General features: G+C 51.1%; 1 protein-coding gene across 1 annotated transcript; it reads left to right on the forward strand.

The window, feature by feature from the left end:
• Positions 1 to 768: 768 nt before the first annotated feature.
• Positions 769 to 10296, forward strand: ADAMTS1 (ADAM metallopeptidase with thrombospondin type 1 motif 1). Its single transcript, XM_056109393.1, has 9 exons — positions 769 to 1986; positions 3866 to 4212; positions 4349 to 4481; positions 5114 to 5281; positions 5943 to 6229; positions 6482 to 6668; positions 6768 to 6943; positions 7801 to 7976; positions 8328 to 10296. Exons 1-9 carry the CDS (start codon positions 1203 to 1205, stop codon positions 9025 to 9027), a joined length of 2958 nt encoding a protein of 985 aa, XP_055965368.1. The 5' UTR covers positions 769 to 1202; the 3' UTR covers positions 9028 to 10296.
• Positions 10297 to 13508: the final 3212 nt, after the last annotated feature.

Below are 13508 nucleotides of genomic sequence, written 5' to 3' on the forward strand. Positions count from 1 at the left end.
CAGACCGGGCTCGAACACTGGGTGGGGGCGGGGAAGCCGATCGTGCCAGCAGAGGTGGTGGCCAGGTCCGTGGGTCCACGCCCGAGCTTGGACAGTGTCTCCCGAGGCCCCTGCACACCAAGCACCGAGCTTTCCCCCGACCCCCCACCCCGAGAACAGTTGCAGCGAAGAAATCCACGCTGCAGCCAACCGGCCCGCGCGGCCAGCTAGGGAGCAGGGGGAGCTGGGGTATTTTTTCTAGAAAGGGCAGCCCTGGCTCTGGTCCCGGACGGGAGGGGAGGGGGCCGTGGGGGTGGCGAGGGGAGGGAGGGAGGAAGGCGGCACACGGGGACAGCTGGAGGACAGTGAATCTTGGAGCAGGGGACTCGCCTCTCCACCCTGCGGCCGTCCAGCGCACGCGCTCCGGGTGGCGGGAAGCGAGGGTGGTCGGGGAAGCCGACGGGCGGTGGGCTGGGGTGGGGCGGGGTGGCGCGGTGAAAGGAGAGAACTTTCTCCCCTGCAGCAGGTCCGGACGTACCAAGTGCCGGTCACAACGCCCCTCCTGCGTTTTCCGCCCCCAGATTGACGAGTCCTTGGGCCCGGGCCAGCCCCGGGGCCGCCCCCTCTTCCCTCCACCCTCGCCCGGGCCCTCAGCGCGAGCGTAGGGGGCGGCGTCTCGGGGCGGGATAGGCGGCCGCCCGGGAGGAGGGATGGGGTGGGGGTAGGGGGGGTAAGGGAGGTGGCTATAAAAAGGCGGCCCTGGTTCCTCGGTCCTTGCACTCGCTGGAAAGCGCCTCCAGGCCTCGTCCCTCTGCAAGCCCTGGGCGCGCTGTCGGGGCCGAGCCGACCCGGAGCCGTGCGCAGGGCGAGCCGCAGCGCGGGCCAGGCAGTGGCCGAAGAGGGACGGGCCGGCGCGGATTCTCGCCTCGCCCCGTGGCTCCCCGCCCCAGCAGCTCCTCCAGAGGGCGGTTCTAGTCCCCCCGCAGCAGCCGGCCCGCCGGGGTGCTCCGCGCTGGAGGCAGCCCTTCCCGCCCTCCGCTAGCCCCGCCGGCGCGCCCTTCCGAGGGCCTCCGGGAGCCCGCGCCGCGTCCCGCGCTGCCAACGTTGGCCCCGCCGCAGAGCAATTGCTAAGACCTTGGGCGATCCCGAGAGGTGCCAGGGCTCAGCTCCCGAACAATAGCCGACCGACCCTCCTCCCTAGCTCGGTGCGCAGCGGCGGCTCCATGCCTCCCCGGGCTCGGGTGCAGAGCACAGCCCCCGGGGCTCCCCGAAGGCTCACGCCGGGCGGCGGCGGCGGCGGCGGCAGCGGCGACACGGGCACGGCTGAGCGGGCTGGGTGGCAGCGCGGCTCGCGCCCTGCACCCGAGCGGCTGCTGCTGCTGCTGGCGGCGGCCGCCGCGCTCCTGCCGGGGTCCGGAGTGCACGGACGCCCCGCCGAGGAGGAGGAGGAGCTGGTGCTGCCGACGCTCGAGCGAGTCCCCGCGCCGGGGACCACGCGACTCCGCCTGGACGCCTTTGGCCGCGAGCTGCGCCTGGAGCTGCAGCCCGATCGCGGCTTCCTGGCCCCCCGCTTTACGCTGCAAACCGTGGGGCGCACCCCCGGGCCCGCCGCGTCCGACCCCGACCTCGCCGGTGACCTGGCGCACTGCTTCTACTCGGGCACCGTGAACGGCGACCCGGACTCGGCGGCGGCACTGAGCCTGTGTCAGGGCGTGCGCGGCGCCTTCTACCTGCAGGGCGAGGAGTTCTTCATCCAGCCCGCGCCCGCCGCCGCCACCGTGCGCCTGGCCGCCGCCGCCGCCACCACCACCACCGCCGGGGACGAGGCCCCGCAGCCGCCCCAGTTTCATCTCCTGCGGCGGAAGCGGCGGGGAGGCGGGGGCGCCAAGTGCGGGGTCGTGGACGAAGACACCCAGCCCGCGGGAGGCGCCGGGCCGCAGGGCGACGCCCCCGACTCTCCGTGGTCGCCGCGGGATGGGGCACCCCCGCGCGCCGGCCACGCCACAGGTACCAGCCGCCGAAGAGTGGACTGTCGTTCAGTCCAGCTCTCTCTCTCTCTCTCTCTCTCTCTCTCTCTCTCTCTCTCTCTCTCTCTCTCTCTCTCTCTCTCTCTCTCTCTCTCTCTGCCAGCGGTCTGCGTGCCACGGGAATGGCACCGAGTGTCCCGGGCGCCGAGAGACGCGCTTGGAGATTCGGTGATCTTAGCAGATCCCTCTAGCGTGCAGCTTTGTACGCTGCCCTTCTAATGAATGACCCGGAGTGCACAGGAACGATTTTCTGCTGACTAAGACTAAGGGAGGCTTGGTCACCCCCCTCCCCCTTTCCTCCCCCACACACGCCTTGCTTGCACCGTTTCTTTGCTTTTTGGAGAGTGAGAGTTTGTGCGTCTTGACTCTTTTCGAAACCTCCGCTTCGTTTCCGAGTTGCCTTGATTGCGCCTGCATTCTTGAGCTGGGTGGTGATTTCGCTCGGAGTTTTGGGATTCCTCCATCCCCCCCCACACCCCCCTCTTCCCCTCTCCTCTGCAGAGTTGGGCGGACTAGGTGGGGGGTTGGGGAGTGGAGGCGCTGGGAGCGGCGGTGAGCTCCGCACGTCGAGCCTAGACGGCGGCGGTTACGCTCTCTGACCTCGGTCCCTCTCCACCTCTCCCACCCCCACGCCCCCCACCACTCGTCTAGGCTGACCCGGGACGGGCCGGCGGCTGGGGGCCCCCTCTGCGGAACCTGCCTGGGAGGTCCCTGCCCCGCTCGGCCGCCCCGCCCCTTACCGCGCGCCTCCCACCCGGCTCCCGGCCCGCGCTCCCCCTCGCGGCTGGACCTTAGTCACCGCCGGGCTTCCTCCTCGGCTTTCCTCCCCGAGGCCCGTGCGCGTCTGCACAGCTCCCTGCCCCCCCCCCCCCACCTCCTTTGCAGTGAATGTCCCCATCGTTCCTTCCCGGGGGCTCCTGCACCTTTTCGATCTTTCTTGCTCTTAAACACCCACCGTCCCGTTTGCAGAGTTTGCGCTTCTTTTTTACTGAAAAAAAAAAAAAAGTCAGCGGTGGCCCAGGCTGGGAACTGATTTCTGGAGGGGAAGGGAGAAGGAAAGGTTCACAACTGGCTGCGGGACGGAGTGGGTGGCCCTGGGGCCCGGATTTGGCGGGAGCTGCGCCTGCTTCCCCCCCCCTTCTCCCCCACGGGACCCCAGGAATGAGAGAAATTGGCGGCTGGGGCTGGGATTGCAGCCGCCCCGCCCCTTGGCGGGGGCCCCAGCCCCGCCCTGGGCCTTCCACGTGGAGTCCCATGATCTCATTCAGGAATTGAGCGCCTGGCCTGCAAAAGCGTGACTCAGGCGGTGCTGCCTGAGCTCCCCACAATCCAAGTTTTTACTACAGCCGGGTCGTTTGTGCAGAGGGCCCAGTTGGGTTTGCAGAGTTTAGGAGAAAAGACACCCAGCTTTTTATTTTATTTATTTATTTATTTTTATTTTTAATCTACTCCTTCCGAAGGGGCACGGGGTACTTTAAAAAAGCAAAATAGGAAATTTTTTTCTCTCTCTCTTTTTTTTCCCCCCCTTGGCTTTTTGGGTCACACCCGGCCATGTTCAGGGATTACTCCTAGATCTGCAGTCAGGAATTACTCCTGACAGTGCTCGGAGGACCATATGGGATGCCGAGGATAGAACCCGCGTTGGCAGCGTACAAATGCCATCCCCTCTGTACTACCACATCAGCCCCCAAATAGATTTTTTTTAATTTCCTGGGAAATGAAAAGAGATGCAGATGTTTTCGCTATCGCTCCAGATAGCTAGAGTAAATCTATTTGTTACGTTTTTTTTCCTTAGATGCTTTGGGAAGATAAAGTTACATTGGCCCCTCCCTGAGTATATTCTTCTTGTTTCCTTGCAGGAACTGGAAGCATACGAAAGAAGCGATTTGTGTCCAGTCCCCGCTATGTGGAAACCATGCTGGTGGCCGACCAGTCGATGGCTGAGTTCCATGGCAGTGGCCTGAAGCACTACCTGCTCACCTTATTCTCAGTGGCAGCCAGGTTGTACAAACACCCCAGCATCCGGAATTCCGTCAGCCTGGTGGTGGTGAAGATCCTGGTCATCTACGAAGAACAGAAAGGACCGGAAGTGACTTCCAACGCTGCCCTCACGCTGCGCAACTTTTGCAACTGGCAGAAACAGCACAACCCGCCCAGCGACAGGGATCCGGAGCACTATGACACGGCCATTCTTTTCACCAGACAGGTGAGAGCAGGACCAGCCACCCTAATGTCCCTTGGGCGAGAGCGTTTTGTCCATGATGTAGCCTCTGTGTTTTTCATTGGCCTGCGTGCACCATCTTCTTTCTTCTAAGATTCGAACATTTCTCTGCTCCTTGCAGGATCTGTGCGGGGCCCAAACATGCGATACCCTCGGCATGGCTGATGTGGGCACCGTGTGTGACCCCAGTCGCAGCTGCTCTGTTATCGAAGATGACGGCTTACAGGCTGCCTTCACCACAGCCCATGAATTAGGTAAGATTTTTTCAGACTGTCAAACCCGATGCGTTAATGCAAGCTGATGATATTCATTTAGGGAGAACCTGCAGATTTTCTTGTTGTTTTAGGAAATTGCTGAAATTTCTAGGGAAGGCAGAAAATATTTTTCTACTATTGTAAATATGGTCGTCATAGTTAGAAAGAATAGGATCAGGGGCTGGAGCGGGTAAGCCTTGCATGTGATCAACCTTGGTTGATCCCCAGTATTGCTTGGTCCCCAAGTCACCACCAAGATGACCTTAACGACCTATGAGTACCAATGGGTCTGACCCTGCAGTCCCCACCCTCCCGGCACTACCTGCAATGACCCTGGTGGTCCCCAGCACCACTTCTGAAACCTTAGCACCAATTTGCTAATCAAGGGGAGATACTCCAAGGCCCCTGAGCTTAGAAGACCATATTCTCCCCATCTCCCCCCAAAAAAGGTTACAGGATTTGTGGATATTGAGAAATGTTCCTGTTTCATGGCCTTTATAAGCAGACATGCTTTCCAAATCCATTTCTTTCTTTCGAGCAATCACTTTGAGACAAATGTGTTCCCGGTAGGGCAAATAAAGTGATGCTGCTGAGGACCTGTCATTTAATGTGGATTTTGTATTGCTTCTTAGGTCACGTGTTTAACATGCCACATGATGATGCCAAGCAGTGCGCCAGCTTTAACGGTGTCACTCAGGATTCCCACATGATGGCCTCGATGCTTTCCAATCTGGACCGGAGCCAGCCTTGGTCTCCTTGTAGCGCCTCGATGATCACTTCCTTTCTGGATAATGGTCATGGTAAGATGCTCTGGTGATGCTTGCATATGGCCCTTCTCCATAAAGCAGTGTCTTGATACCCACTGTTCTCCCTGACTTCTTCTTTTCACATTTTCAAAATTATTTCCATGTTATACTCAGTCATTTTCAGATTGTATCTGTTTGAGTGGCACCCAAAGCGCTTTTATTAATATGTGTATTTTGTTTGGGGCCTACATCCTGTGGTGCTCAGGGCTTAATCCTGACTCTGGACTCAGGAATCGCTCCTGGTGGGGCTCATGGAACCCTATGGGGTTCTGGGGATCAAACCCAGATTTGCTGTCTGCAAGACAAATGCCTTCCCTGCTCTGTTATCACTTCAGGCCCTCTCTGATTTTTTGTTCAGTTTTTGAGCAGAACAATTTTTTTCCATCTTTGTGAACACCCAGATACGCCAGTAAGGAGGAGTACCTTCATCTGAATCTAACTTGTTTCCCTTTAGTTCTGTAGTTTTCAAATTGCATTGAAATATATATGTATAGTTCTTAAACATATATATAATACTATGCATACATACGTGTGTATATATATACACACATGCATACATTATACACATACATATGTACACTCAAATGTTTTCTGAAACTGCTCTGCATGCTTTCATCTGCTATTCATTAATACTGTCTGGCATTTTTCATGGCAGGTGAATGTTTGATGGACAAGCCCCAGAGCCCCATACAGCTCCCCTCAGATCTCCCTGGGACCTTGTATGATGCCAACCGCCAATGCCAGTTCACGTTTGGGGACGAATCCAAGCACTGCCCGGATGCAGACAGCATGTGCACGACACTCTGGTGCACGGGCACCTCCGGGGGGTTGCTGGTATGCCAAACCAAACACTTCCCTTGGGCAGACGGCACCAGCTGCGGAGACTGGAAATGGTGCCTCAATGGCAAGTGTGTGAACAAGACCGACAAGAAGCATTTCGAGGTGAGATTTCCTCCCTGGCAGCATGCGCGCACACACACTTTTCCATTTTGAGAATTGCAGAGGACCAAGGGGTGCTGAAAAGACTGGGTACCAACATAATCTGCATCTCCATCTGGATCCTTTGGCAACAACCTGAGAGATGATTGTTACCATGGATTCTTTGTCCCTTTTTGTCCCAGATTTTTCTCCTTTATTTCCTAGAAAGCTTCATCAGAGAATTCTCATGCTCCTGATTTTGTGTCTCCATTGTAGACTCCGGTGCATGGAAGTTGGGGACCATGGGGGCCCTGGGGAGATTGTTCCAGAACCTGTGGGGGCGGAGTGCAGTATACAGTGCGGGAGTGTGACAACCCAATCCCAAAGAACGGAGGCAAGTACTGTGAAGGCAAGCGCATGCGCTACAGATCCTGCAACATCGAGGAGTGCCCAGACAATGATGGTGAGTGGGGCGCCACGGGGAGAGGGGCAGGGAGCTGGGGCCAGCTTTGGGCAGTGAAGGACCCGGCACTGAACACATCATCCCGCCCTCTCTCCCCAGGAAAAACCTTTAGAGAAGAGCAGTGCGAGGCACACAATGAGTTCTCCAAAGCATCTTTCGGGAGTGGCCCACCGGTGGAGTGGACCCCCAAATATGCCGGCGTCTCCCCAAAGGACAGATGCAAGTTGATCTGTCAGGCCAAAGGCATTGGCTACTTCTTCGTCTTGCAGCCCAAGGTAGTTGCCCGTTTCACACTCAGCGTTTTTTCCTCACTGTCAGCCGTTCTCTGCTCCCTGTTCTGGAAACCGCTGGTGCAGTTCCTTTGTGTGTGGGTTTCATTTCCGCTGCGAGCCCCTTTCCTCCCAGATAACCGTGGCCACCACCTGCTTTGAGTCTGGTGCCTGAAGTGTAACATGAATCTAGCTCACTGGACTCTTAGAGTTGCCTGTTATTAAGATTGCAGATATTGCATAATTGTACATATCGATCAATTATGTTAATATGGCAACCAAAAGTGACTTTGGAAACTAGATTAGGCATGATCTGAAGAATGTATTATGGGGAAACAGGCCCCAAGGGACCTATTAAAACAGAAGTGTGAGCATTGATACTTCCTGATGTTTGGAAACATGTATTAAAATCCAGACAGCATTGCTTTGCTGAAGGGGATACATTTGTTTCCGAGCTCAGAAAAGACATTGAATTGGCTTGAGTTTATCATGTGTCATTAACACCTTCTTCTATAAAAACATTCCCCAGCTATGGATGCAAAAAGTGATTTATAGCTTTATAAATCACTTTATACTGTTCTTTTCTGGAGAGGTAGAACAAGTTGACACAATGCTCCACTTTCATTGGTCTTAACTAAAAGTAAGAGGTCACACTTTTTTCAAGTGCTCATTTTGTTTTCCAAATTATTACAACATTGTATGGAAAGGACATCAAAGTGACAGAAGTGTATGCTGCCCTTCGAGTAGTTGTTTTAATTATGGCAGGAAAGCAGAGACCATGAACAAGGAGACTTTCCTAGGGATTGCTACTTCCTCTCGGTCTTGAGAGTATGTGACATCAAGTCTGGGACCCTTTCTTCCAGGTGGTAGATGGTACTCCATGCAGTCCAGATTCCACCTCAGTGTGCGTGCAAGGACAATGTGTCAAAGCTGGTTGTGACCGCATCATTGACTCCAAGAAGAAGTTTGACAAATGCGGTATTTGTGGAGGAAATGGATCCACATGCAAGAAAATATCAGGCTCCGTTACCAGTGCCAAGTAAGTGCTCCAATACCATTATTTCTTAAAGACAGAGTCAGTGAAATGACTTTTGGTTGAAAAAAGTCCCATTGTAGGGGCTGGAGTGATAGCACAGCATGTAGGGCATTTGCTTTGCCAGCGACCGACCCGGGTTCGATCCCCAGCATCCTATATGGTCTCCCAAGCACCACCAGGAATAATTTCTGAGTGCAGAGCCAGGGGTAATTAGCATTGTTGGTTGTTACCCCCCCACCAAAAAAAAAAAAGCTTAAAAAAAGTCCCATTCTAGACAATCATCAAGAGCTCAAGCTAAGTCTTCTCACGAGCCCGTGAGTGAGAAATGATTCTGACTCTTTCTCTTGCCTGCAGACCCGGCTACCACGACATCGTCACCATTCCAACTGGAGCCACGAATATTGAGGTGAAACAGCGGAATCAGCGGGGATCCAGAAACAACGGGAGCTACCTGGCCATCAGAGCCGCGGATGGCACCTACATCCTGAACGGCGACTTCACCTTGTCCACGCTGGAGCAAGACATTACGTACAAAGGGAGCGTGTTGAGATACAGCGGCTCCTCGGCGGCACTGGAAAGAATCCGCAGCTTCAGCCCGCTCAAGGAACCCCTCACCATCCAGGTCCTCACCGTGGGCAACGCCCTACGGCCGAAGATTAAGTACACCTATTTCGTGAAGAAGAAGAAGGAGTCCTTCAACGCCATCCCCACTTTCTCCGAATGGGTCATCGAAGAGTGGGGCGAGTGTTCCAAGTCCTGTGGTCTGGGCTGGCAACGGAGACTGGTGGAGTGCCGAGACCTGAACGGGCAGCCAGCTTCCGAATGTGCCAAGGAGGTGAAACCCGCCAGCACGCGGCCTTGTGCTGATGTGCCTTGCCCGCGTTGGCAGCTGGGCGACTGGTCGCCGTGCTCCAAGACTTGTGGGAAGGGTTACAAGAAGAAAACCCTCAAGTGTCTGTCCCACGACGGGGCCGTACTGTCCCCCGACAGTTGTGACCCTTTGAAGAAACCCAAACATTACATAGACTTCTGTACCTTGGCCGAGTGCAGTTAGGCTGCTTTTGCGGGACGGCGGTGGGCGTGGAAGGGCCGAAGCACTGAACTCAACCAGACTTTAGGGGACCCAGTGAACCCCAAGGGCCCAGTCAGTGATCACCCGAGCTGTGTTGGCGAGGGGTGGGGGTAGGGCTGAGTATGGGAGTATGGCGATAGCTTGGAAAGAAGTAAGAACATCAAGACATCCTGCCAGTTACCCAGCCGGTAGGGTAGGCAATGGGGATTATTACTCTCTGAGCAATGATATAGCGTGATAAGCCCCCCCACCCCCATGCCCGGGGCATTATTATTCTTTCTTTTGTTACATCTATGACAAGTTGAAAAAAAATAGGAATTAAGTAATTGCTATTATCCCTGTTTCCTGGTACCAATTAAATTTTTTTTTAATAATTTTATATCCTGGGGGTTGGGAAATGATGAAAAGCAGAGGAGATTTTTAATCTTGGGCTTACTTTACCTCACTAACCATGGAGAGGGGGAGGAGCACACATAGGTTGGTGACTGGCCGCTGTGGTTTCAGAGAAGGTGTCATCCCACCTTCCACAGAACTCAGGATTCTCCAGCATGAGAGGAGGGCATGGGCACGTCCCATGCTTCCAGCTTTGCCTGATGGGGCCGGGCTTGTGTCCTTGTGAGTTCATTTTTGACATGGGATCAGTGCCACGTAGTTGTCAAAGGGTATTCAGTCTCCACGTAGAAGAACAGGGGTGTATCAGGAAAAACCCAACGTGGAGTGTGCTCTGTACTTCTGACCTGTTCTTTCCTCCTTCTGGAAGCCTCCTTAGGGACATGGGTGTCAACCGACAATGGGTGTCTCCAGAGGGTAAGCTCCCATGAGAGGGGTGTCATGCCAGCACCAGATTGGCGGGTGTGGGGCTGAGTCCCTGGTGTCAGGGGTCAGGGAGATCACTTGGCTGGAGGTTGGCGGGGTTCCTCAGGGGACCTGGCCCTTCCCCAGCATCTGCCCGACAGTCATATCCTGGCGAATGTCTGTCCAGCTCTTCTACCACAAGAGAATACGACTTTCCATTATGTAGATAGTAAACTGTGTTACTATAGATTGTTATGTACTTCGTAAGTACCGGTTTGTGTCTTCCTTCTGAGAAGGACTATAGTTTGTAATAAATGCCTATGATAACATATTTATTTTTATACATTTCTTTCTAATGATAAAACTTTTAAGTTATCGCTTTTGTAAAAGAGCATATAAAAATAGAGTATTTATACAATATATGCTACTAGAAATAATAAAAGAACACTTTTTGAATGTGCGCGTGTCTTTTTTGGGGGGGAAGTGAGGATGAATTGCCAGGAAGGTCACAGCAGATCCTGAATCAGAAGACAGCTTCCTGAAATCCTTTGAAATAGAATTTTATTGTAAAAAAAAATCATGTGATGGCTATAAAGAAAGGATTTGATGGTAGCTTTAGCGATCAATGAATTTGTCTCATGGGATAATACACATCAGTGGTTTGCAGTCTTTTCTGTAAAGCACTGAATAGTAAATATTTCCATCTTTGTACATGAAACCATCTCTGTCTTACTGTGCTGCTGTAGCAGAAAGATAATCACAGATGAAACGTAAGTGAGTGGCATGGCAATGTTCTAATAAAACTTTATTAGCAAAAGCAGACAAGGGGCCAGAATTATTCTGTAGGTGTATTGCAGATGTCTGAGGAGTTTGGTAATGAAAAAAAAAAACAATGGCCCAGGTTGTATTTAAGTTCCTGAGTAAAAAAATGAGAATTCCCTTGTTACCTAAACATCTAAGGAGTAACACCTGAGTATCCCGCACTTCTCAGAAGAGCATCTAAGAGTTCTAAAGAAACTGAGTGGTTAAGTCACCATATTTAAAATACTGAATGTTACATCAGTGACTCAAAAGTTCAGACTATATTTCTTTCAGGAATTGTTTAGGGGCCAGAGAGAGTGGGTGCAAGTCTTGCATATGACTGACCCAGGTTCAATCCCTGGCATCACATATGGTCCCCCAAGCCTGCCAGGAGTGATTCCTGAGCACAGAGCCAGGAGTCAGCCCTGAGCAGTGCTGGGTGTAGCCAAAAAAGGAAAAAAAAAATAGTTTATTTGAGGGCCATAGATAAGGTACTTCCGTGCAGCTGACCTGGGTTGGTTCTCTGGCATTCCACATGGCGCACTGAGCATCACCAAAAGTGATCACTGAGTAATCATAATCAGGACTAAACCCTCAGTGAACCCAAAACAAAAAATATTAATAATTACCTTATTCACTAGGAAATTTGAATCACAAGGTTAACCACAGGTGTTTCCAGCTTTACATTGACAATCTTTTTCCATACTAATTTTCTCTCATACTTCTATATAATGTTGGCTTCAGCCTCAACAGACAATTTCTAGTTTGACCATAGAATTACTCAGGTGTTCTTGCCCTAAGCCACTGAATGTGAGACTCTGAAGAGCCAAGTGTGGAGGTCAGAATGGCCCAAGAGTGGAGTTATATTAGTGTTTTAATAAGTTGTTTCCTCCACTGTATATCAAGCCAAAAGGTAAAAGTCAGTCTTCTTATGTTCAGAAAACAAGCCTGATCCTAAACTAGAAGTCAATTGAAGCTAGAATTCTATCATTCTGTTCAGTGACACAATATGTTCTTTGTGCTAATAACCCTGTCACAGGTACTCATGTACTTACTATAGTAGATATCCCTAAAGTCACACACACAAACACACACACACACACACACACACACACACACACACACACAGAGTCATTCAAAATATAATTACTCTCAATTACTATACAAACCATTAGAAGAAAATGAGATAATATGCCTGAGCCTATAATTCATAATAAATTCAGTCATTTTCAGATCTTGTTTAATTCACTGAAAGGGATTTGGGGTTTTTATTGTATATTGATTTTATGCTGTAAGCAAGGAGCCTCAAGTTCAAGTCGAAGAGTTGTTTTTTTATTTTATTTTATTTTTCTTTTTGGGTCACACCTGGCGATGCACAGGGATTACTCCTGCCTCTGTACTCAGGAATTACCCTTGGTGGTGCTCAGGGGACCATATGGGATGCTGGGAATTGAACCCGGGTCGGCCCCGTGCAAGGCAAATGCCCTACTCTCTGTGCTATTGCTCCAGCCCCTCTTTTAAAAAAATGACAGAATTTTTTCCCCATAGTTTCTGTTCTCAGTTCTAGGAGCAACTTTCTAAGTAGTCACATTATTTTTTCAGCCCTCTGCTGGTAAGATTTTATGTTTGCCCTAAACAGAGCAGTTAAAATACTTTATGTTGATAGCAAAGGGAGGTTATTTCAAACCTCACATCCAGTTTTGTGAGTTGTCCTGACCACTGCATAAAGGGAGTTCCTGCTCCCTGGTCAGATTTCAGGTATAAATGCATGAACAGTGAGCTAGAGGGACATGGGGTATGAACTTGGACATCTACTTTTTGAAACACTTAATGGACGTGTACATCCTCTAGCTTTTCGATGACTGCCATGTAAGTGTGATTTTTGTATCCTAGGATCTACCACTAAACTGGCCAAAAAATAGTTTCCAACTTTGGCTGTTTAGTTGGTCTTCTAGAATAGGGTATTGGGGATCTTAATGTGACCTGGGAGCAATAAATAACAGACACAATATTCCAATCTCATTGGTTTTGCAAAAGAATGATAAAAATAATTATAAGGAAGGGCCTGAGGGATCAGGTCTATTCAGGAAATTGCCCAAAGCTTTCCCAGTTGAGAAATGCAAACCCACCACACTCACACTTCTGGGAAATGAATGAGGCCAAAGAAAATGGGCAGGAAGGGAAGGATGTCAGCTTTTGGTTTATTAACAAGTTTCCCAAACAGTTTATACTTAGGAGTTTTATACTCATGATTTGCTCTGAAGAGCAGTGTCACACATTACCTGCTAACTCACAAGCATATCAAGTTTCAGGGAATATAAAAACTCACAGGAAGTGAATTGGCCCCCAAGGATTCCCTTTGGCCACAGCCTCTCAAGTTCAAGTTCCTAATATAGTCTTTGTTTCATTTACTCTTGTCTTCAATAATTCAGAAACTTGACCTTTTCCCACAACCCTCAGCCTATCAATCCTTTGTGTAAGGGTAAGTTTTATAATTATCATGCAATTGTTTTATTTCGTTTTTTTTTTTTTAATTTGGTGGTTTTGTTAGCTATGGGGGTTTCTTTGACATGGCAATTACTTTTGCTTTATCTTCTATTCTTAAGATAAGGGCCAAACAAATATTCTTTGGAGTAGGCAGAGTGCAATTTTGTGTCCCATATTTAAGGCTACTTGAGTATGAATATGTTTAGAAAGAGAGCGGAAGGATGGGAGAGGTGAGATTGTATTAGATAGGTGGCTGGCAAGTCTGAGAGTGAGCCTGACTTCTTGAAGGGGCTACTATTAAACTGAAAGACTGAATAGAAAAGGAGGGAAGCTGTGGAGGACAGAGAGCTTATTACGCAAAATGAAGGAATATGCCAGTG

The sequence above is a fragment of the Sorex fumeus genome, unplaced genomic scaffold, assembly GCF_029834395.1.
Source record: "Sorex fumeus unplaced genomic scaffold, SorFum_2.1 ptg000265l, whole genome shotgun sequence".
NCBI lineage: Eukaryota > Metazoa > Chordata > Mammalia > Eulipotyphla > Soricidae > Sorex > Sorex fumeus.

What these genes read in the sequence shown, in the direction of transcription:
- ADAMTS1 (XM_056109393.1), top strand. Translation starts at nt 1,203, where the DNA reads ATGCCTCCCCGGGCTCGGGTGCAGAGCACAGCCCCCGGGGCTCCCCGA. An exon ending in GCGCGCCGGCCACGCCACAG is followed by an intron (nt 1,987 to 3,865) that starts GTACCAGCCGCC and finishes GTTTCCTTGCAG; the next exon opens with GAACTGGAAGCATACGAAAG. An exon ending in GGCTCCGTTACCAGTGCCAA is followed by an intron (nt 7,977 to 8,327) that starts GTAAGTGCTCCA and finishes TCTTGCCTGCAG; the next exon opens with ACCCGGCTACCACGACATCG.